The sequence below is a fragment of the Epinephelus fuscoguttatus genome, linkage group LG3 (genome assembly GCF_011397635.1).
Source record: "Epinephelus fuscoguttatus linkage group LG3, E.fuscoguttatus.final_Chr_v1".
Classification (NCBI taxonomy): Eukaryota; Metazoa; Chordata; class Actinopteri; order Perciformes; family Serranidae; genus Epinephelus; species Epinephelus fuscoguttatus.
In genome coordinates this window covers 38,660,625-38,684,878 of record NC_064754.1, presented here as the reverse complement: position 1 = coordinate 38,684,878, position 24,254 = coordinate 38,660,625, and the positions used below count along the sequence as shown (strand labels likewise).

Sequence of the window (24,254 nt, the reverse complement as noted above, 5' to 3'; positions counted from 1 at the left end):
AGAGACATCTCATTGGATGAAGCAGGGCAGGCTCTTAAAGGGACAGGCATCCCTTTTTACACAGAGTCGTCTCCTGTGAGGTCTCTCACCTGTGGCTGTTTAACTCATGAGTTTTTTTCTTTTACTCAAACTGCTGATAGACTTTTAGAAACAGTAGGCTCCTTCGAGATGAACTGCGCCTCGCCTGAAAAGTAGACGAGAGCAGGCGGCCGCAGTGGGGGGCGGTGACAAAAAGCTGCGGTGAAGTCGGACAGTTTCCCGACAGTGTGGCCCAATTCCAATCCGGCCCCCAAAGAATCAAGCCCTGAACCCTCACTGACTTAACTGACGTCAGCTGTAAGTGATTGAGTGTGAGAGTCTGAAAGGGCTCCATATGCTACAAATAGAAATGGGACAGCACTTATCCCCCTCTCTACAAAATGTTGTTGACATTGGCAGCTCTGGGCGTGATCGTTTATCGGTTATTGTCAGCATATATTCCACACACAAAGAATATATATCTATAGATCTATCTATCTATCTATCTATCTATCTAGAGAGAGAGATAGATATATACACTGCCTGGCCAAAAAAAAAGTCACCACCAAAAAAAAAGGTCATACACTAATATTTTGTTGGACCGCCTTTAGCTTTGATTACGGCACGCATTCGCTGTGGCATTGTTTTGATAAGCTTCTGCAATGTCACAAGATTTATTTCCATCCAGTGTTGCATTAATTTTTCACCAAGATCTTGCATTGATGATGGTAGAGTCTGACCGCTGTGCAAAGCCTTCTCCAGCACATCCCAAAGATTCTCAATGGGGTTAAGGTCTGGACTCTGTGGTGGCCAATCCATGTGTGAAAATGATGTCTCATGCTCCCTGAACCAGTCTTTCACAATTTGAGCCCGATGAATCCTGGCATTGTCATCTTGGAATATGCCCGTGCCATCAGGGAAGAAAAAATCCATTGATGGAATAACCTGGTCATTCAGTATATTCAGGTAGTCAGCTGACCTCATTCTTTGAGCACATACTGTTGCTGAACCTAGACCTGACCAACTGCAGCAACCCCAGATCATAACACTGCCCCCACAGGCTTGTACAGTAGGCACTAGGCATGATGGGTGCATCACTTCATCTGCCTCTCTTCTTACCTGATCGCCCATCACTCTGGAACAGGGTGAATCTGGACTCATCAGACCACATGACCTTCTTCCATTGCTCCAGAGTCCAATCTTTATGCTCCCTAGCAAATTGAAGCCTTTTTTTCCGGTTAGCCTCACTGATTAGTGGTTTTCTTAAGGCTACACGGCTGTTCAGTCCCAATCCCTTGAGTTCCCTTCGCATTGTGCGTGTGGAAATGCTCTTACTTTCACTATTAAACATAGCCCTGAGTTCTACTGTTGTTTTTCTTCGATTTGATCTCACCAAACGTTTAAGTGATCGCCGATCACGATCATTGAGGATTTTTTTCAGGCCACATTTCTTCCTTGAAGACGATGGGTCCCCACTATCCTTCCAGTTTTTAATAATGCGTTGGACAGTTCTTAAGTCCCAATTTTAGTAGTTTCTGCAATCTCCTTAGATGTTTTCTCTGCTTGATGCATGCCAATGATTTGACCCTTCTCAAACAGACTAACTATCTTTCGACATGGTTGTTTAGGAAATGAGAAGCAACTCATTGCACCAGTTGGGGTTAAATAACTTGTTGCCAGCTGAAAGATAATCGCCCATGCAGTAATTATCCAATAGGAGGCTCGTACCTATTTGCTTAGTTAAATCCAGGTGGCGACTTTTTGGCCAGGCAGTGTAGATAGCCTATATATTCTTTGTGTGTGGAGTATAACCAGTGGTATTCCTCTGACTTCATCTGTGTTTATGTACCATCTTAAATCCTTGTTAATGTAATGTTTCATTGTTTATCTATCAGTTTTTTTCGCTCTCCTTCCATAACATTACCGTTTCTATATCTGCCAACTGTGTTTTCGGGGTGTTTTTTTTTTATAACACTTCCGGTGTTCCAAGCAACCCCTGTATTGTGTGTGTGTGTTTGACGTCACAACGCTATGAACTGTGGGTAATTTCCTTAACGTAAGTCCGCATCAATGCTGACCTACGGTAAGGGGGCATAAAGGGCTCACTCACTGACTCACTGACTTGAAGATTTGACAGTGGGACAGCCCTCACACACTCACGCACTTCACATGAACGCGCCTCTAAGTCAGCGAGTCTGAAAGGGATCGGAATGGAATTTGGCCTTTCCAGCAGCCTTCAGTCCATACAGGAAGTCACAGACACACTTACATCCTGTCTGGAATGATGTTAGTTCATTAAAAAAGTGATCAGACCCATATATCAGTTTGTTCTCACCATCAGTCACACAACATGTTTTCTGTTCACAGAATAAACCTTCAGGTCAGACAAATACAATCTTAATCTCTAGAATTCAACACAAATGAGTAGTTTATCTAAAACGTCATATTGTTGAGTCGACATCTGAACCAATGAGCTGTTAGATCAGGTGAGAGCCAGGCAGTGCAGTCGGTGGAGAGCAACTGCAGCGCCTGGCTCTAAAAACTGCGGCCGCCTACACCCACCCAGAAAGTGTTTGACTTTACACAGAGTATGCAGACACAGCTCTCACTTTGGTCATACAGGAACCAGATGGCTTGTAGCAGCGAACTTGGTGCCCCATACTCCTGCAGTACCCCCACAAGACCCCCCGAAAGACGTGGTCGTAAGCCTTCTCCAAGTCCACAAAGCATGGACTGGATGGGCAAATTTCCACGACCCCTCCAGCAGCCTTGCAAGGGTAAAGGACAGAATCCGCAAGATTAGTGTATTACTTTTGTTTTGTACAATCTTCGAGTGACAAAAAGTAAAGGAGCACCATTACCTTGTTAGGGTTATAGCTTGTTCACAATCATCATTATGAAAGAAGAGGTGATGAAAATTTCAAAGCTTTATAAATACTCTGCCTCCTGAAACCTTGTCCCAACAATCAGCAGCCATGGGCTCCTCTAAACATCTGCCCAGCACTCTGAAAACTAAAATAACTGATACCCACATAGCAGCAGAAAGCTATATGAAGATAGCAAAGTCTTTTCAGGTAGCTGTTTCCTCAGTTTGTAATGTAATTAAGAAATAGCAGCTAACAGGAACTGTGGAGGTCAAGTTGAGGTCTGAAAAACCAAGAAAACTTTCTGAGAGAGCTGCTCATAGGATTGATAGAGATGCAAATCAAAACCCCCGTTTAACTGCAAAAGACCTGCAGGACGATTCATCAGACTCTGGAGTGGTGGTGCACTGTTCTACTGTGCAGCCACACCTACACTAATATGACCTTCATGGAGAGTCATCAGAAGTACACCTTTCCTGCGCCCTCACAACAAAAAGGAAGATTTGAACAAGCCTGATGTTTTTTGGAAATAAGTTGTGTGGACTGATGAAGTTAAAAAAAATAACTTAATGAATGCAGTGAGCAAAGGTATGTTTGGAGAAAAAAGGGTGCAGAATTTCATGAAAGAACACCTGTCCAGCTGTTAAGCACGGGGGTGGTTCCAACATGCTTTGGGCTTGTGCTGCAGCCAGTGGCAAATTCTGGAAGCAAACATCACAGCATCTGTAAAAAAGCTGAAGATGAAGAGAGGATGGCTTCTACAACAGGACAAGGATCCTAAACACACCTTAAAATCTACAATGAACTACCTCAAGAGGCACAAGCTGAAGGTTTTGCCATGGCCCTCACAGTTCCCCGACCCAAACATCATTAAAAATCTGTGGTTAGACCATAATGAAGAATGGGTGAAAATCTCCCAAACAAGAACTGAATGACATTTACAAAAAGCATTAAGAAGCTGTGATACTTGCCAAAGGGGGCGCTACTAATTAGTGACAATGCAGGATGACTAAACCTTTGCTTTGGGCCCTTTTCCTTTTTTGTTATTTTGAAACTGTAAAAGATTAAAATAAAAAAGCTTAAAATAGAGCAATGTGTCATCATTAACATTTTGCTTTTTGGAAATCAGCTCATCTTTTACTTGCTTAGCTTTTCATAATAAATGAAATTTTGACCAGGGGTGCACACATTTTTCTAGGCCACTGTAGCTGTATTTTACACATCTGTAACAATTATCCAGGATAACTACATTGTTTTTCCTCTCCTAAAAGTTCTTCTGTGCTCCAAGATATTGTTTAAAATACATATAACTGTCCACATCCCTTAAACAGCTGTCAAACCACTGCATGTTTCTTTAAAGATTTATTGGATGGCTATCACAAAACGCAAAGTTTGCACAAATGCAAAATGTGCAATTTGTCTGCATTTTGACATTTTAGAGAAAAGGAAATTTTATGCAAATGTCATGAATTATTTTCATGGGTAAATATTTACACCAGACAGCATGTAAAACACATTATAAATATGAATACGTTTAATATTTAAAATTAGATCACAGAAAAACAAATGATGACAACAGACGATGACAGTAGTAAAAGGTTAAATAATCAAAGATTAAATTATTGCTTAAGATTTAAGGAAGTGTAGTTTTGTAGATTTCCAACATAATCCTCCAAATTCATTCAATTCATTCTTAACATAGTTTAACTGCTTAATTACCGAAAACAAGCAGTAAAAAAAGATACTGTGAAACTATTGTGCACTTGTTAAGATTCATCCTCTGCTCTCTGTGGCACTCAGGTACACACTCTTTCTCCCACAGCTCACTAACTTTGAGATTAAACATGAGGACACACACACACACACTTCAGAGAAATTGTCTAACTGCTAAAATATTTACAACAGGCAGCAGACTTCTAAGACACCTGAGCTGCCACAGCGCATTTCAAACAATCCTCAAAGATAGCAGCTACAAGGTGATAAAACTACTGCCTGCAAATACACAGCAGTCTGTACTGCAGGACGGCAGGAGAGCACCAAACAGAGTTCTGCAGCCTCAAACACTAACAAGAACTTTATTAGGCACATCTGTACAATCGAATGCAGTCCAACACAGCAGCTCAGCCACAACATCTAAAGCTAAACATCTGTGTTGGCACTGTCAGAAATGTGTAAATCCAATTCATTATTGAGGTTATTGTTACAGGTGAGGTTGTGCTGGACTAGATTGTATTGAGAGGTGTTACTTTTATTGTTCTAAATGAGAGAGGCAAGATGTCTCATTGTTCTCACACTGTCATTAAAAAAATATTATATACTTTCACATAATTTTATTTAAAAGTAAAATAAAGGAATACTTCACTCCCCATATGACCATCTGTATTTTAATTACTCACCCCATGTCATGTTAACTTGTGAAGAAAACTTTGTTTTTCTCAGCAGCAATATTATATTGAATGATCTTTTTACAAACTCTCACACAACTCATGCAGTATAATCCAAGTCTTGTTTATTCAGCTGTATGCTCAGTACTTCCCAAACAGACGGCCCTATCTGATAGGTTACTGAACTTAAAGTAAAATTTATCTACGCTCTCTTCAAAGCCAGACTCCACTGACGAAAACAGTACGTTTACTTTGCTGCCTCAATCGGGAGCTTATGTTATTGTGTAAATTCCAACTGATCCTTTAAAACATCAAAGTTACACAGTAACACAAACTAAGTGATCAAGGCAGCAGTAGACAAGCACCTCCCTTGTTCAGCGAGGTAACTTTACTGTTTTTGTCAATGGAGTCTGGCTTTGACGAGAGCATAGATAAGTTTTACTTGTCAGAACAGGCTGTTTGTTTGGTAAATACTGAGCGTACGTCTGGATAAATGAGACGTGGATTACAGTGCACGAGTTGTGTGACAGTTTGTCAACAGATGTTTGGTTACAGTTTGCTGCTGTGGAACACAGTCCCCTATGATTCAATTTATCAATAATTTTCTCTGTTTTTCGATTCTTTGTTCCCATTGGAAGCATGCAAGAATGACTAAGTTTTCATCAATTCAAGGTAACACAGGGGAAGTAACCGATACATAAATCTGATCATGTGGGGTGCAGTAATCCTTTAACACCCCCTGAAAATCTTGTCTTTGCTGACCTTCATTGTTTTAGCTTATCATCTTGCTGCAGTGATGTACAGGTGTCCCTCAGGACCCAGTGCTGTCATGGTTGTGTGTATATTCAGGTGCAACAAAACACACTTCTGACCACACTTGTCAGAGGTGAAAAAGATATGAGACTTTCAACCTTAGAGGACAGAGAAAGACCTTACTTTTCTGAAACTGTCCATTTAAGTTAAATTGTGCGTATACAACTCTGAAACTTGTCTTGCCTTACATTCCTAGTCATTTGGATCTGAGAGGCTTAAATAACCCTGTGACATTTAATCTAACACCACGTTAACTTGTATCTGCAGTTTACATTGAGCATTATTGACCAAAGTCCCTCCATTGCCAGCTTTTCTATTTGTCCTTCTGTTCCACTGGTTAAGTTAACATTCAACTAAAGGCAGTGTCTGTGAGTTGCATTGTGGGTAATATAGGCGCCAGGTTTTGACAACTTGTGATTTCAACAAGGTTACAGGAGTGTAATGCCCAAAAGGTGGAGTACTCCTTTAAGCTAATGTCTCTTAATGTATCATGCCATCCTCATCACACACAAAACACCACATGAAAGCCAGTTGTTGACTCTTGTCAGCACAAAGGATAACATCTGTCCAACACAGACTTAATATGAATCCACTGAACCGAGTGATATCTATTCACTGGATCAAAAAGCAAAAGATACGAACTGTGCCAGAACACTAATTTGGCCGTTTTTGTTCTTTGGCTGATCTGTCTCTCTCATCTTACTCAACATCTTACCGACCATCTGGAGTTAAAGAGAAGCAGCTTGGTGTAAAACATGGCTCATTTTACCCACAATGGCACTGACACTCAACAACAATACACATCAATATCTATTAACAAACATTAAAGCAGCTGTGCGGAACTTTTTACCATTTATAAAACTGCCCCTAGTTCGTATCACCCCCCCTTGAAGATCCGCATATTTATTTGAACCCAGCAGTGACAAAAAAGCCTTTCTCTATATGGCTATTTAGCGTAGCCTCGGTCGGGTCGGACACACAGCGGAAGTCAGCAAACCAGAATACGGCACCCGAGGCGGAAGTGATTCTGCTCGCCCGCAGCGGCCCGCAGCGATTAAACCACAGAAGAAGAAGCCGTGTTTACAGTGTTCTTCGAGTAAGCAGTACACAACGGGCAGTGCTGAACACATAACACCTAACAGTTTTACCAGAGGCGTATCTATGAGGACTTGGTTGTACTTTTGATAATGAATGAACACCATCTAAAAGAAAAAGAAAAAGAACAGGGCTCGAGCCCAAACACATGTAAACCTCGGTCGGGCATTCACCAAGTGGAGAGAACTGAGAGAAATGAAAGGTTCTAAAACTGATCCCGAGTTGGCCCTTTTCCTAATCGACAGGTATGTAATTTTTGTTTTTATTTAGAGAATATACCGCGACATGGAAGTTATAAGCAAGCTACATGTAATGTTAGCTGGTGTGAACCACTTTTGTCTAGTAACGTTGCAACAAACGCCACAAAATTATCTGTGACCATGAACACAAATATACAGCAGGCAGTTGTCCTCAGTTTATAAGAATGTTAGTAACGTTGATCCTCTCGCTCTCCAAAACAAATGCATGCGGTAATTGCCGGTTGCAGTCGAGATTTTACGAATGAAGCTGAATGCCGGCTGCAGTCAGAATTTTACGACACCAGGGTGTGGGTGTGATACCGCTTCGACCAAAGGGGCGCTATAACAAGTTACGCACAGCTGCTTTAAATAATTTAGGAGTCCACCAAAACTAAAATTAACCTAAATGATTTGATGCTACAATAGCTGTTTGACAGATTTAAGCTCCCAAGTTGAGTGTAAACTGTTAAGTATAAATACACGTTAAATAATTGTTTTCACCAGAAGTGAAATATGACTTAAGGCAAAACTGATGTGTGTGCCTGTTTGTGTGTGTGTGTGTATGTGTGTTTGCTATGACACTGAGGCCTGTTTTTCTGTTTGTTTAGCTGTCCGTTTCAACAGTTTGGTCAGCAGGAAGTCAGACACAAGTGGAGCAACGACTTCGGGGTTATTCAGATGGATATGATGATCGCCTGGTACCGTCACCACCACAGAGTGCTGAAAGAAAGAAACAAAAAGATGAGTGTGAGAGATATTAGTGTAGGCAATGATTGTAAATCTAGATGAAATGCCTCCCACTGTACAAAAATGAAGCCAAAATATCACAGGTACAGCCGCTGCCATCTTGAGCTGATGACATCATTTGGAGCCAGAGTCTGTGCAGAAGTGATCTCTGTGGTATTGAGTTCCCGCCATTTGACCCAATTGCAAGCAGCTGCATTGATCTCGAGCACACCGATTGGCACACACAGCTGTCAATCATGACATTAAACCCCTTTTTATAGCATCAAATAATTAATTTAAACCAAACAGAAAAATTAATACTTGAACATACATCAGCACCCCCTAATTACCTAAAATGACAGAAGCCATCTTTGTGAAAAATGTGTTTGACGTGGCCCATGTCCCACCCTCCAACATGGAGGGGTTTCTGACCTATTCTGCAGCCAGCCACCAGGGGGCAGTCAGCATGTTTTGGATTAATTTAAGGGCAGTACAAACAAGTTGTGAGCACAACACTGACACATCATCTACTTTTTAAGTTGATATGATAACATTGTTTGCAAACAGTTGCTTATTTACACATCCAGCTGTTACAGAGCAACACTGATTTGGAGTCGTGTTTGTGTCCACATGAATAATGTATGTCCAATTTTCACTGCTTTAGCTTTGTGTTTGGTCTCCATCTAACTCCTGTGAGAAATATCTAGCTCTTTAGCTTAGCTGTTCACTAGATCTCCTCTCACTGAGTCTGTCTGATGTTTGGTGCTGAGCAATTGGTGTACAGTCAGTTTTTTAGAGCTTTCTGACTGAAAACAGCTGCCTGCTGCTGCTAGAAATGACACTGATACCCCTTTTCCACCAGATTAACTCTGGTTCTTGAACCTTTTCTGTTCAGGATTCTTGGAACCTTGGTGCGAACTGATGAAGCAGCCCTGTTTTTTAAAACATATTTTTAGTGTTTTTTTAACAACATATAAACTGCTATATAGCATGCATCCATCCATCCATCCATCCGCTTATCCGCTTATCCGAGGCCAGATCACGGGGGCAGCAGACCAAGCAAAGCATTCCAAACATCCCTCTACCCAGCAATGCTATATCCCCTCCAAGAATCAGGAGGGTATTCGTTTACCCGGGTACGGGTACTGGGCTCACTGCTACGAGCCATCTGGTCTCTGTATGCCCATAGTGAGAGCTGTGTCCGCATACTTGGCGTAAAGTCAAACATGCTTTCAGCTGGTGTTGACTTCCGCCAGGGTTGTCCCTTGTCACCAGTCCTGTTTGTGATTTCAAGGACTGGATCTCGAGGCAGGATGTAGAACAAAAGTAAATGTGACTTACTTCGAGTCAATCAATAAAGTGGGTGCTTAGAGTCTAATTTTTAATATTCCATAAATGGATTCAATTTTCTCATTAATCTATCAGAAGAGCCATTTAATGTGAACCTAAGTTTCTCAAGTTTGAAATTCTGCATCACTTTCCTCATCCACTGAGCTGGACTCAGTGGATGAGGGTTCTTCCAGTGGAGAAAGATTTATCTACATGCTAATAAAGTGACAAATCTCACTGTTTTGAGTTTTGATCTTTAAAAGATTCTTATTTCCCTCTCCTGCTATGCCAAAACAGCTGTCAAAGGATCTAGGTAAATTTTCATTTTAAAAATATCTGACAGTGTTTTGAGGATCGAACCCCAAAAATTAGGACTCAGACAGAATGAGTGTGCTAAGGGTGCAGGAGAAAGTCTGCGCCTGTCACAAGTGAAATCAACATCTGAGAACATTTTAGAGTTTGACTTTTGAGAAATGAAGGCAATGCACCTTATACTGAAAGAGGCTATGCCGGGCACATATTGAGGCTGTGTGGGCCTCCTCGAGACATTTGTTTTGTCCAAAAAAAAAAAAAAAAAAAAAAAAGCATGGACCAGCTATTTATGATAAGAAGTGAAGGGACTCTTTTCATTTCATTTCATTGATATTATTATAGAAATACTGATTATAGCCGCTCTAAAATCATTAGTATTCTGACATCCCAACCTCTCCTCTGTTGTACAGTAGCTGATTTTTATTGTTATTATCACCAGCTAACTTGGAAAGAGACAATCACTGGAGATGCTAAGTTGACGCGCGTCTTTTGTTTTCTCTCTCATCAGCAGCACTTGACCGAGCTCCAGTATGTAGGTCAGTGTTTGAGGTTCACAGCTATAAAGATTTCTGCTGCCTCTGAGACACTGAGCTCACACTACGCAGCTACTTTTGCATCTGTGCAGCCCTCTGTCTGTCCGTCTGCCTGCCTGTCTGTCTACTAGGCACAATTACACACACACAGGCTTAACGGCTAAAAATAAACACCAAGATGCAAGCGTACGTACTTTACACAAACGCTGTAAAAACACACTCACATTTCTGTCCCTATAGGCCTGGAGAATTGCTGATGTAAATGGTCTGTGCTCTGGTTTCACAAATAGTTTCTCAAAGCCGTCCTCTGCTCTGGAAAGACAAAGAAGAAAGACAAGAAAAAGATGGTGTGTATATTGGTGAGGTATATTTTTCATTGCGCTGAGATTGGTACATGTAATAGGGAAATGTGAAGTGGAAGAAAAACTTACATAACAACTAAAACGGGGGCTTGTATCCCCGACTGCAATTCCAGAGCCTGCTCAAAACTGATGCGCGATGTATTTTTCTGAAAACAACAGTCAAACAATACATATGTAGTACTATACACACATTTTATGGGCTGCATACGACACTCAGTTGGCGTAGTTCAACAAAAACCTACCAGATTAATCCGAAAGTCTCTGGTAAAGGCCACACCTGCAACAGAAAAATACATTCAGAATGTATCCAAAGAGTTAACTCATTCTGCTCTAACAGGAGAGCCCAGGATCAACATAAAAGCAGAGGGGAAGGGAAAGATAAAGACGTACCTCCTTCAACTTCAACTATACCTCGCTCTAAAAGGATGCGCACAGAGTGTTCAGACAGAGTTGGGTTTGCAGCCAACAGCCTGAAAGAAATAAAAGGCTTCATAAGAAAACACTCACATCACTGGATAAGTGGATATGCAGTAGTATTTTAAAAGCAACATGAATAGGAAGGTGTAACACCTCTCTACTGCATTTTCATAAGTGTAGACTCTCCTCGTCTTCTCTCTCGTCATTTTTTCATACTCAATCATCTGATCCGTCCCCTGCCTCATTACTTCAAGCATTTCTTTCTGCAAGAAAACAGACATAAATGATCAATGAAGCAATTCAGAAGTACTGACAAGAGTGGACAGTACAGCACAGCTCTGGAATATTATGGAGTCAGGCAATAACATTAAATGAACGCTTCGCAGTTCGCCCTGACCCAAAGGACAAAACTGTGTTAGATTTAATTACACTGGTGACAAAAGCATTTATTAAATGTGATGCCTTTCAAAATGTCAAGCGACCTACACATTTTTTTCCATTTACTCACAATCCAGAATTCATTAGAAATTGTTATGAAGTCGTACAGTCTTGTAGAGAGTTCGGGGGTCTTGTACTCAGATTATCTGGGGGCACTACAGACAGACGTTGCTCTCTCCAGACAGGAGCTCCTGCAACACTGTTTTTTTTCCAACAGTAAATTTGAACTCCATAGATGAGCAACTCGTCTTTCCTTCTCCTTTGTACATACTGCTCTGCATGTTTGGTGGAGCGATGGGTTTCCGCAGGCTTCATCCACTTAAATGTAAGACTTTTAAAGACCTTTTAACCCTTTGAAACTTGCAGCAACATCACATTTCTTGTGCTGCCAGCAGGTGCCTTGCGCAAGTATTTAAACCTTTGAACCCTGACCATGTTGGTGCAATTTCTTTCAAAAACATGGGAAAAAGGCAAAGAGCAACTTGTAAGAAATGCCCCACATATTGCAAAAATGTACAGATTTAGAATATTATTTTTTAAAAAGGGAAAAAAGAAAAAAAACGTAGGGAAAAACTGTATTTATAATGATGTTACAGAATTCTTATAATTTTTAAGCACTTTTTTTCCAGGTCATGTCCTTGTGTGTTTGTTTTTAACTTTCTTTCCTTTCTTTTAGTTTTACTAATTTTCATGCTTTGATTTTTTTTCTTTTTTCTTTTGTTTTAAACTAATTTTCATATTTCGAATTTTCAAGCCAATTCGCTCAGGTTTCAAAGGGTTAAACACCACATGTTCATGATCACACAAAGGAAAGTATTAAAGCATGATGGAAAGCCAGTATGGACGATAAAACCTAGAATTGTTTATTATTATAAAGGGCTGCACATATATCTCTTTTTGTTATTGTTTTTTTCTTAAAACTGCCTGATGCAACAATAAATTCTTAACATGTGGGAGGACTTATGAAATTGTTGTGAAGCCTGGCGTAAAAAATGTAATAAGATTTTGAAACACAATTTCAAAGCAGATTATGTTTTTCTTCACCCTTAACTAAACAAATTACAGCTCTGTAGTAACTGCAGTCTATTCTGATTTATAAAAAAAAAAAAAACTGTTTAATTACCGGATCTGTGGGTAAGAATCCATATGAGTCCAGCAAAACAAGAGCATCCACCATCTCAGGATACAGTGAACTGAACTGTGGAAAACACAATATAGTTACTGAATAACACACTGTACAGCAAAATACTCTCTACAGAGACAGCATGTGTATCATGTGAAAACAGTGGCCTGTCATGACACTGTCACTTACCATTCCAGCAATGTTACCACCTGAAATTCAAATAAAAAAAATGAAATGTACATATAAATATACCACAAGCATTGTAATTGCTCTAATTCTGCTGTAAAGCTGCACTCACCCATGCTGTGGCCTATGATGGAGAATTTACTCCACTGCAGAGCTGTAGGAGTAATTTCACAGATCATCAACCTGGTTTAGTATCTCATCACAGAGACTGTTTTTACTTGAAAGACAATGTTGCTAATGTGGTTTAACTGCAACACAGATGCACTGGAGCTGGGTGATTGAAATATATCACTATAGCAATCATAGTTTTGATTTTAAGAATGAATAAACTATAATGGCACATGTATGCAACATAAATCTTTGATTTGACAAAAATAAATGTTAAACGGTTACTTTGGTATTTTTCAACCTCGACCCTATTTTCCTATGTTTTTGCATCAAAGTGACTAATCAGACTGACCTTTTTTTCTTCTTCAAAAAAGTGTTCTAGCTTTGAGTGAGATCACTGCAACCAGCGGCTGTGAAACGTGTCAATTTATGTCCACTAAAAGTGCTTGTTTTTGCCACTGAGGCTCAGATTCTTACTGTAAGTGTCTGACAACATTATGGAAAGGATTCCCTGCGGTGATAGACATTTTTGTTGCAGAGAAAGATCCTTTCTATTTTATCTGGAACAGCCCAGAAATCGCTATCATCAAACCCACCGGACGCCATTTAAATAAACAGTAATTTTAACATAATAAAATACACTTAGAGAGAGTGGGGACTCACATGCAGCAGGGGGCCGCTAGCTGAATTCGAGCCCTGTGCATGGGGCGCTGACACTATCCACTATGCTACCAACGCCCCTGCAATTTTGCTATTTACTGTTCAAGGCAATAAACTGAGTTCAACTGTAACACATTTGTCAGGATAACTCTTAATATAGGAAAAAGAAACCCCTTCAATATCTAAATAACTCTCAGTTTATAATTACATCTGCTCAGAATCATTTATTTTGGTTCATATAATCAAGACGTGTTTCCACTGGAAGGCGATAACTAATAATAACAAATTATCACCAAGCTCCAGGACACACTGCATTCCCACAGAGATGTAGCTTGTTGCCTTAACTATCATCGATGTGTCATTTGAATTCGTGCCTAAATATGTCGTGCAACTTCTTGAACTCACATACCGTCAATGACCCTGCGTACATCCAGCAGATACCCAGGAAAATTGTAGAAAACTCCAGGAGGACGATGCGACGACCAACCGTGACCTGACAGGTCCACTGCCACGTATCTGCACTCTGACAGGAAGGACAGAGAGAAGGACTGAGTCTCACCAAGTGATTGTCACATTATCTCTTCAAGGACACAAAAACAACAACAAAAAACAAAAAAAAATTCTGAAGAAAATTTGAATGTGTTCACTTTAGCTGAAAGACAGCACGTCAGCACAAAAACAATCCCTAATGTCTTGCTGAAGGGAAGTGGTAGTAATATCATTATCCAGCATCATGAATATAGGCCAGAAAAGAGTGCAAACCCCTGTCATTTTAGATGGGAGGCAGCTGTTGTAACAGCTGAGTGGCAGCACCAGCAGGGAAAGATGCACTGCACAGATGCACACTGTCCTCAGGTAAAGTCTAAATAGTCAAACACTATACACCTGCATGTGCTGGGTAGTCTTCTGAGAGTAGTATCGAATTAGACAAATTCAATTATCCAGACAGTGTTCTGGCAAGGGATGATGTCTGGAGGAAAGTTGGCCATACTCAGGGACAAACCAGGGGGCTTCTGGTCTGTGTTTGCCTTTAAATGTCGTTATTGTTGAGTATATAGCTGGGAGGCAGGTCCGTTTAAATAGTAAATACAAGTCTTAGTCCAGAGGCCACTCTCCCTGTAGTACCAGGGAGCTTCTTATTGTCAGGAAACTGCCCAACAAGATCAGCAAAAGTACACATTTGCATGTAACAAACACCATAAACCTGTGTGAAGCAGAAAGTTCTGAGGAAACCACGGAAAATGTCCGCCCTCATTCAGAGTATAATTTCCCAAAAAGGTTGACTTGTAGCTAAAGTTCTTCACTGTGAGTGGCAGCAGGAATTGGCTGACACGTGTTGATATATATGGCATATACTATGTGTATAAATAAAGTAATTTAGAGAACATGAAGAAATGTTGAGCAGTCAGTTTCAATGGCAGTGAATGAGCGTTTTGACGGTTCAAAACTGTGACTTTTTTGGGGGGGTATATTTTACTTTTTGAAATAAATGAGGCACGTGGAAAAACTTTTATGCACAATAATATAAGTGAGAAGAGTTGAAATTGGGATGTTTAAAGCAGCGTTAAGATTCACATGAACAACATTTACCTTTGGGTAGCAGGGGAATGAGGGTGTTGAATGTGCCACAGTTGTCAGCCCATCCGTGCAGGCACAGCACAGGTCGACCGTGATCAGGACCCCAGACTTTCCCTTTGATTTCTCCCCATGGCACCGGGAAGGAGAGCTCTGAAACTGGACACAATGACACTGTGGTTTAGTGATACGCATGAAAGGCTGTATCCTTTTCTGTGGCCTATCGTCTCGAGATCCAGTCTGGTGGCACTGTTAGTTTTCGTCTCACCAGTGATATTCACTGAAAGATACACTCACTCTTTCAAAAAGAAGATGTAACTTGTCACTGGAATAGCTTTGTGACCAGGTCTTTAAGGAGGTTTTTTTTTGTTTACTTCTGAAACAATTGCTTTTCTCTGTATAACACAAGTTCTGGGAGCAGAGGATGATGTCTCAAATTGCTTGTTTTGTTCTACTAACAGTCCGAAAGCCAAAGATATTTAATTTATAATGATAGAGGACAGGGAAATGGGGCAGATTCTCCCCATTCAGAAAGTATAACCAAGAAATGTTTGGCATTTTTGCTTCATCATAAATTGAATTACAGAACAACACAGCACAAATAACACAAATGAAGATTCTTGATTTTTAAGCAATCTGGCTATAATACCTACATTAATGTCAAACCCAGTGTACCTGCCTTTTTAAGTTAGATATATAAATACACTGATGCTATTTCTCATCCTCATAATAAGAAATCCATGACAGCATAAAGTCTCCGTCACATCAGTGTCTTCCCATTGCCTGTGTTCACCACGTGGCCTGTATTCCTACTGTGTTCAACAAAAGGCATTAATGAAAGGTACTTAACCACAGTGAAGTTATTTTTAAATTGCCTCAGTCTAACAGACACGTTAGACAGATGTATGAGTTACCTGCTTGTTTTATAGCACTGGACTGAAGATGTCTGACGCCTTTCAAAGCCTGCATCATGTTGGAGGACACCTCTGCTGAACAAAAGATGGTTTAAAAACGTAAAACAGTGAGAAAATAGCTTAAAACTTCTGACATGAGTGACTTTCCAGGCCGGTCTTCCGGGTGTTGAAAACCACGTGACGCGCGCTGAAGCTGCTACTGGATGAACGGCTACGTGAGCTAAGGCATGGACCAATCCCCGCTCAGGGGAGGAGGGGCTTACCTTTCACCGGTTTAACCAGCAGAGGGCCTCATGGTCTTTACCACAGCGGTCAGTTATATACAAGAACGAGGAGAGAGGACGCAGTGTGAGGACACGACATGATGAGATTGTTATATAGATACACAGAAAATAGAATGAGTGCAGGAAATTGTTATCATCAAGTAAACATAGCTACAACAATAAACAGGAAATATACTGTACACGAAACTTGAAAAAGGTCAAAGTATAAGAGAAAAGAGACAAAGAAATATAGGCTCGTAGGATTAAGCAAAATGAAATAGAGGATAAAACCAAGCTAAAAAATACAATCACTAAAAAACTGTCCAGTCATGGCAGTGCTGGCAGCAAGAATCGGGCCAGCTGATTTTACCTGACTGTGGGGCGCCAGTCATGCCGAGTCTCAGCCAAGTCGGGCAACTGGACAGCCCAGCTAATTTCAGCTGGCATGCCGAGCTCAGGCCAATTCTGGGTGAGGTCATTTTGGCTACCTGAGTGTAAATTATGATATCATGAAGGACCTGCTGCAGGACTGATGTATTTGACTGCATACGTTTTACCCAGTCCAGTCAGTGCAGCTTATGCAGGATCTAATGGCACCTCTTAGCTGCTGTAAAATCACCGTGAATGTAACATGGCAGACAGCGCATCCTTTAGAAAAACGGTTGATTGCACAATTAAATGATCCAATCATACTTGGCTTCTTGCACTAAGCACTTTGTTTATTCTCCGGAATACTTTGCTTCTTCCCCAGACAGTATCTCTGTTCGTGTTGTCACGTCTTACACGTTCGCATATTTTGTGTTTGCTCCTGCAACCCCCATCCATAGAGCCTGGTTCTGTTTGAAGTTTCCACCTCTTGAGAAGATATTTTTCCTCACCACCACTATCAATTGCTTGCATATTTAATTTAAGGGCATTTAAGCGTACTAGACTTGCTAAATACTAACAGTGTCCTGAGATAACTTTTGTTGGACAAAGGACGTGCGTCAACCATGGCGCAACCAAAACAGGAAGTGGATAGTGCTATCAGTGAAGGGAGTGGTGGATGAGATTCGTATCTTTGGAAACTGCAGCACTTACTCAGCTCTGAGGAAAACAGAAGGCAATCTGGTTGTCTTTGCCTCCTTGATTGACCCAAACACTGTCCCCACACACACACACACACAAACAACCCTGCACTTCTATACTTGTGAGGACCCTCACTGACATTATGCAAATCCCATTACAATTACATGCCTAACCCAAACTGTTGCCTTAACCAAACCCTTGTTTTAACCAAGTCTGAACCCTCAAACAGGCCACTGAAGGTTTGTCCGCAAGTGAGGACCAATGGAGATCTTACAAAGGTGGATGTACAAGTAAACACACACACACACACACACACACACACACACACACACACACACACACACACACAGTCAGCATACTTTTCAATCTATGATCTACTTTATTCAGATGAGATAACTGGCATATAAAGGCTCAGTGAGATGAAACATAAAGTAAATCTTCACATATAATATATTATTATGATACATAATATATGTGTAATATTCACAGAGCGACATGTAATCCTATCAGAGATGATACTCACATGGAATCAAAAATTTCTAGGTTAAGATTAGAGGTGTTGTGGACATTTGAAGTGACGTGCAGAGAGACAGACGGATGGGAGGACTGGAAAAATTGTGTGACAGGACAGAGGGAGGGAGGGAGTATAAGAGGTGAGGGGAGTAAGTCAGGTCAACAAGAATTTGGCATAATCACAAAGGATATTATACTATTCTGCAGGTAGGTACTGCTTTTGGTAACAGTCTTATAATCGATTCTTAGAATAATTCATATTTATTGGTAAAATGTATTGAATTTAGGGTTTACTGACTAAATATAACTAGAAAAAAACAGAATTGTGGATTCATTAGAGCAGTATTTGGTTATAATTTGGCAGAGACATGGTTTTTATTTGTTGGATGCAGAGAAATGTCCCAGTGAAGATTGTTTTTGTTCATTAAAGGTAAAGAAATAAAGCAGTTTTTAAGTGCCAAGGTCATCAAATTAGAACGATTATAAACATGAAAAATATTGTGGAGAGAAATTAAAATCCAGATAACTGTCCTTGAGGAGATACTGAGGAGTAATATTTTTATGTGCATCTTCACAGTGAATCCAGTTTCACTTCACATGATTCATTCTCCATGAGAGCAACTGTTTATGTATCCACCTATTTCTGGTTATGACTTGCCCTTTCATTCAGCAGTTTATAGCTGCTGGCCATCAAATAAGAAAAACTCCAAAACAAATAATGTGTGAAAAAGAAGTGTGAACTTGTTGTGGGCTAGGAACTTTGGTATGTTATTGTTATTATTAGCATTAATTATTTATTTTATTTTAGATCAATCATGGCTGATTATGACGCTGTGCTCAAGTGCTGGTCTGCAGTGGAGGCGGACTACAGTGGCATTGGGAACCTGGTTTTGAGGCGGTGAGAGGCTCAGACGAGTTAAGATTATTCTTTCCTGTAGGTCGGGTGCTTCAGAGTCACCAGGATTTTGGAAAACTCCACTTAGGATGCTTTTATTTATTCCCCTAACTGTTAAATCACATTTTTTGTAAGTTTTATTTGTCAATGTGAGGACATGAGCTCAGTGTCTGTTTTGTGTGTTATCTCTGATGAATCCTCTCATTTCCTTTTCTTCTCAGTTTATTCAAAGAGTTCCCACAAAGCCTGGATCATTTCCCCAAGTTTGCTGGCATGTCCCAGGCTGACCTGGCTAGTAATGGAGATCTCACTGCCCAGGGTGTCACTGTGCTGACAAAACTGGGTGAGGTGCTGAAGACCAGAGGCAACCACGGTGAAATTATTAAAAATCTGTCCAAAACTCATGCCAATCAGCACAAGGTCCCCATTGGTCACTTCAAGGTGAGGATGATGTATATGAGGGAAAATGTAATCTGTTAATCTGCTGCATTAAATTTTTTTGTGTCCTCCAACCTGAATTTAAAGCAGTTTGTGTGATTATCTTGGTATTTCCTCTCCAGGTGATAGCAGAGATTCTTGGTAAAGTCATGGAGGAAAAGGCAGGACTTGATGGTCCCGGGCAGCAAGCCCTGAAGAGACTGATGGCTGCTATCATCGCTGATATTGAGGCCAACTACAAAGAGCTTGGCTTCAGCGGGTGAAGATTAAAGTTAGGATAAAGTCATGCCAGGGGCAGGTGATAGAAAAAAAAAAGATTGAGTTTTATTAAATAAATCAAATGGTGTAATCATCTGTAAACAACTAATCTTCAATGAAATGAAATTCATCATGGCAGACTGATGACTAATAACAAGCTGTTACTCTTTGGCACATATTACCAATAAAATCCTGTTACTCTACACTGTTTATTATTTTTTTCTAGCTTTATTCCTTTCCTCAAAATTAAAAACACATACTATACATATATTTTTGGGATTATCCAAAACTGCAGGGATTTTGGTGGTATATTAAATGTGAGACAGTCAATCTAGATTCTGATTTACTGATTTTCTGAATCCACTTATATTTTGGAATATATACCAAGAGGTATACTCTGTGGGAATGACTTTTCTCAAGGGTTTTATTGTCAATTGCAGGGAAAATTATAATTAGTTCTGGGTTGCAAAATCTACCGCCTGAGCCAGAGACAAATGACTGCACAATTGGAGATGAAAAAGTTTCCCTCTTCAGAACTTTGATTGGCATTTGAAAATGTCAGATGAGTTTGATGAGACTGTGTGTGATCAGTGTAATATACTGGTAATAAATAAAACTTTTCAAAAACACACACTGTTTTATTAATCACCTCCTGTATCCATATGCTGAGGGCAATAGAGTTATAAATCAGATCTGTTGAACTAATTAATACTCAGTATAAATAACAAAGTATGAGAGAAATGGTTTCTTGGCTAAAACTCGTAGTCTGGAAGCCAATCCAGCATCTGACAGTCCAGATAGGAATCAGGCCAAGTCTAAAAGTAACATTTAGTGTCTTCACACACACACACACACACACACACACACACACACACACACACACACACACACACACATACATGCACTCTCACGAACAAAGGCAAAAATACCACACGTTAAAAACCCCACTTGAACTCTGGATGCCCTCAAAGACCCTCATGCACAGTATTAGCTGTCAGTTCTTAGTCACCTGATCCAATGCATGTGTCCCTTATTTACACCTCTCATCTTTTCAGTTATATTACAATCCATTCAATGAGAGGTTAATCTAACAAATAAACTCGTGACCTTTAACCAGGAGGCCACTCTTCGTTGACCGTGTAAAACCAAAAGTTAATGGTTATTTTGATAACAATATAGCGTGCTAGTATGTGAGGCATGGTGTGGCAGTGACGTATGCCACATGATGTACAGTACAGGCCAAAAGTTTGGACACACCTTCTCATTCAATGCGTTTCCTTTATTTTCATGACTATTTACATTGTAGATTCTCACTGAAGGCATCAAAACTATGAATGAACACATGTGGAGTTATGTACTTAACAAAAAAAGGTGAAATAACTGAAAACATGTTTTATATTCTAGTTTCTTCAAAATAGCCACCCTTTGCTCTGATTACTGCTTTACACACTCTTGGCATTCTCTCCATGAGCTTCAAGAGGTAGTCACCTGAAATGGTTTCCACTTCACAGGTGTGCCTTATCAGGGTTAATTAGTGGAATTTCTTGCTTTATCAATGGGGTTGGGACCATCAGTTGTGCTGTGCAGAAGTCAGGTTAATACACAGCCGACAGCCCTATTGGACAACTGTTAAAATTCATATTATGGCAAGAACCAATCAGCTAACTAAAGAAAAACAAGTGGCCATCATTACTTTAAGAAATGAAGGTCAGTCAGTCCGGAAAATTGCAAAAACTTTAAATGTGTCCCCAAGTGGAGTCGCAAAAACCATCAAGCACTACAACGAAACTGGCAGACATGAGGACCGACCCAGGAAAGGAAGACCAAGAGTCACCTCTGCTTCTGAGGATAAGTTCATCCGAGTCACCAGCCTCAGAAATCGCAAGTTAACAGCAGCTCAGATCAGAGACCAGATGAATGCCACACAGAGTTCTAGCAGCAGACCCATCTCTAGAACAACTGTTAAGAGGAGACTGCGCGAATCAGGCCTTCATGGTCAAATAGCTGCTAGGAAACCACTGCTAAGGAGAGGCAACAAGCAGAAGAGATTTGTTTGGGCCAAGAAACACAAGGAATGGACATTAGACCAGTGGAAATCTGTGCTTGGTCTGATGAGTCCAAATTTGAGATCTTTGGTTCCAACCGCCGTGTCTTTGTGAGACGCAGAAAAGGTGAACGGATGGATTCCACATGCCTGGTTCCCACTGTGAAGCATGGAGGAGGAGGTGTGATGGTGTGGTGGTGTTTTGCTGGTGACGCTGTTGGGGATTTATTCAAAATTGAAGGCACACTGAACCAGCATGGCTACCACAGCATCCTGCAGCGACATGCCATCCCATCTGGTTTGCGTTTAGTTGGACGATCATTTATTTTTCAACAGGACAATGACCCCAAACACACCTCCAGGCTGTGTAAGGGCTATTTGACCAAGAAGGAGAGTGATGGAGTGCTGCGGCAGATGACCTGGCCTCCACAGTCACCGGACCTGAACCCAATCGAGATGGTTTGGGGTGAGCTGGACCGCAGAGTGAAGGCAAAGGGGCCAACAAGTGCTAAACACCTCTGGGAACTCCTTCAAGACTGTTGGAAAACCATTTCAGGTGACTACCTCTTGAAGCTCATGGAGAGAATGCCAAGAGTGTGCAAAGCAGTAATCAGAGCAAAGGGTGGCTATTTTGAAGAAACTGGAATATAAAACATGTTTTCAGTTATTTCACCTTTTTTTGTTAAGTACATAACTCCACATGTGTTCATTCATAGTTTTGATGCCTTCAGTGAGAATCTACAATGTAAATAGTCATGAAAATAAAGAAAACGCATTGAATGAGAAGGTGTGTCCAAACTTTTGGCCTGTACTGTATGTTAGTTCATTTCGAGCCAAGCAATGATGGTTTTTTCTGAGCCTAACCACATGCTTTTGTCGCTTAAACCTAAGGAAATAAAACTAAAAACAAAGTGTTTATGTACATTGTAAGTTTATTTTTAAAAGAGCAGAAACTGTTAATTTCCTGTGAAAACGGAACGGTATTTTGTAAAGACACAGTGCAACTAACAAGCATAAATTGACACGCGGTCCTTGAACAAACGAAACTGACAAACGATACCTACCACTTCATAATTTGATATACACGTTCACTTACAACGCTTATCCTAACTGACAAAGTTATGCTTTGCCCCCAAATTGGAGACCAACATTACTTACTTGAAGAGGCTGTGACATGCTTATTTTTTTAGGTGATATAGTGATATGTGAAACTAGACAAGCTTAGGCATCCCTCGGTTCCAGTCACGTTGACGTGGGCTAAACAACACTGCTTTTGGCGAGGGAAAACCTGTCATGAATAATTTGAGCACTGAAAATGTATGATGACTTACTGTAAATGTGTAAAAAGAGAGTGAAAGTGCTGGTATTTGTGTTTTCATTCACATTCACATTCATGGACTTCCTTATTGTCCTTCAAGTTTATGCCTTAACAATGTTTGGTTGTATGAGAGATAATCGCCATGATAATAACCTAACTATGAATAGCATTTGTGTGTGTGTGTGTGTGTGTGTGTGTGTGTGCAGACGTGACACCAGGCACAGTGCCTCCAGTCACTGGCGGGGGGGAGTCTGAAGTCTGACCAACTGTTGATAGAACAGAGGTCAGAACACTTACAGATATTCAACAGGACAGAGGACTCGGGTATAATCTGTGAAACACAGGACATTATTTTCATTTTAAATGAGGAACAGTCAAGGGGCTGGTACCACATGTATTCTTGATTTTTTAAAATCTACAAAGTGATATTTTAAAGCTATAGTGTGTAAGTTCTATAGGTCCGTAAATGTCTGTTTCACCCAAGCCACTACAAGAGGAGATGACGCAATGCTGATTAAGCCGATCGGCTCCTCTAACATCTCGCGGTATTTTTCAATATATATCATTTTTAGTATGCGTGTCGACCGGCGACATTCCCGCGCTGGCACACAGGAAATGCTTCCTCACAACAAGAAGGGAGGGGGAGGAAGAGCGGAGAGTGTCATAGAAAGAGGTAGAGCGCAGGTAGAAAGAGAAAGCAACATGGCGGAGAAGCGGCCGAGACACAGTTCAGAAGTGGATCCTACCACAAAGGCAAGTGTTACTCTGTGTACATGGAAGTGCCGCCGGCTTATTAGTTGTAATAATGCATTATCCGCTGGGAGGCGTCAGAAGTTACGCACTATAGCGTTAATATACATCTTGGATCATGAAATGTTTGTCTCCTTAGCTTGGATGCCCAGTGGCACTATACAGCTGAGAGTGGGGTTGGGTCATATAGTTAAAAATCATTGTTCTATTATTATTATTATTTTCAGCATCACTATTTCAACAAGATTTTTTTGCAATGCATGGGACTTAGCCTGAATAAACATCATGGAGCCGCTGCACTGTGGGCCCACCATCCACAGGGATAGGCATTGGGGCCAGGAACCCTGGCACACCTACCCCTGGCAATGACAACCAGCTCTAGGGACATGGAATGTTACCTCTTTGGTGGAGAAGGAAGTGGAGTTGGTACAGAAGGTGGAGCGGTACCAACTAGATATAGCTGAGCTCAGCTCTATGCATATAGCCTACAATTACCGATGTCAGTCAGTCTCTCTCTGCATGTGTGTATGTGTGTCATTTGACAGATCGTGACCTGGGACTTTGAGGTGCACATGGATGTTGTTCTGTAGTGTGTAAGCTAGCTAACCATA

The 24,254-nt window shown here is 40.7% G+C and overlaps 2 protein-coding genes across 3 annotated transcripts; one reads left to right on the top strand and one right to left on the bottom strand.

The window, feature by feature from the left end:
• Positions 1 to 4,172: 4,172 nt before the first annotated feature.
• serhl (serine hydrolase like) lies at positions 4,173 to 16,289 on the bottom strand. Its single transcript, XM_049572252.1, has 12 exons — positions 16,097 to 16,289; positions 15,198 to 15,341; positions 14,017 to 14,130; positions 12,952 to 12,993; positions 12,843 to 12,862; positions 12,654 to 12,728; positions 11,246 to 11,355; positions 11,066 to 11,145; positions 10,918 to 10,952; positions 10,745 to 10,821; positions 10,538 to 10,625; positions 4,173 to 8,133 (listed from the first exon to the last, which is right to left on the bottom strand). Exons 1-12 carry the CDS (start codon positions 16,152 to 16,154, stop codon positions 7,987 to 7,989), a joined length of 990 nt encoding a protein of 329 aa, XP_049428209.1. The 5' UTR covers positions 16,155 to 16,289; the 3' UTR covers positions 4,173 to 7,986.
• A 1,767-nt stretch (positions 16,290 to 18,056) lies between these two features.
• LOC125886318 (myoglobin-like) lies at positions 18,057 to 19,734 on the top strand. 2 transcript variants are annotated; one of them, XM_049572429.1, is made up of 4 exons: positions 18,057 to 18,147; positions 18,749 to 18,838; positions 19,057 to 19,276; positions 19,396 to 19,734. In XM_049572429.1, the coding sequence occupies exons 2-4, from the start codon at positions 18,756 to 18,758 to the stop codon at positions 19,534 to 19,536; spliced, it is 444 nt and encodes a 147-aa protein (XP_049428386.1). In that variant the 5' UTR covers positions 18,057 to 18,147; positions 18,749 to 18,755; the 3' UTR covers positions 19,537 to 19,734. The 2 variants fall into 2 exon arrangements, with proteins under 2 accessions (XP_049428386.1, XP_049428387.1); XM_049572430.1 differs by lacking the exons at positions 18,057 to 18,147; positions 18,749 to 18,838 and adding an exon at positions 18,910 to 18,965.
• Positions 19,735 to 24,254: the final 4,520 nt, after the last annotated feature.

Excerpts from the sequence above, each read along its gene's own strand:
- LOC125886318 (XM_049572429.1), top strand. The coding sequence starts at position 18,756 with ATGGCTGATTATGACGCTGTGCTCAAGTGCTGGTCTGCAGTGGAGGCG. Across the intron at positions 18,839-19,056 it reads GGGAACCTGGTTTTGAGGCG|TTTATTCAAAGAGTTCCCAC; the intron begins GTGAGAGGCTCA and ends TTTTCTTCTCAG. Across the intron at positions 19,277-19,395 it reads TCCCCATTGGTCACTTCAAG|GTGATAGCAGAGATTCTTGG; the intron begins GTGAGGATGATG and ends TTTCCTCTCCAG.
- serhl (XM_049572252.1), bottom strand. The coding sequence starts at position 16,154 with ATGATGCAGGCTTTGAAAGGCGTCAGACATCTTCAGTCCAGTGCTATA. Across the intron at positions 12,994-14,016 it reads TGTACGCAGGGTCATTGACG|CTCTGCAGTGGAGTAAATTC; the intron begins GTATGTGAGTTC and ends TTACTCCTACAG. Across the intron at positions 12,863-12,951 it reads CATCATAGGCCACAGCATGG|GTGGTAACATTGCTGGAATG; the intron begins GTGAGTGCAGCT and ends TTTGAATTTCAG.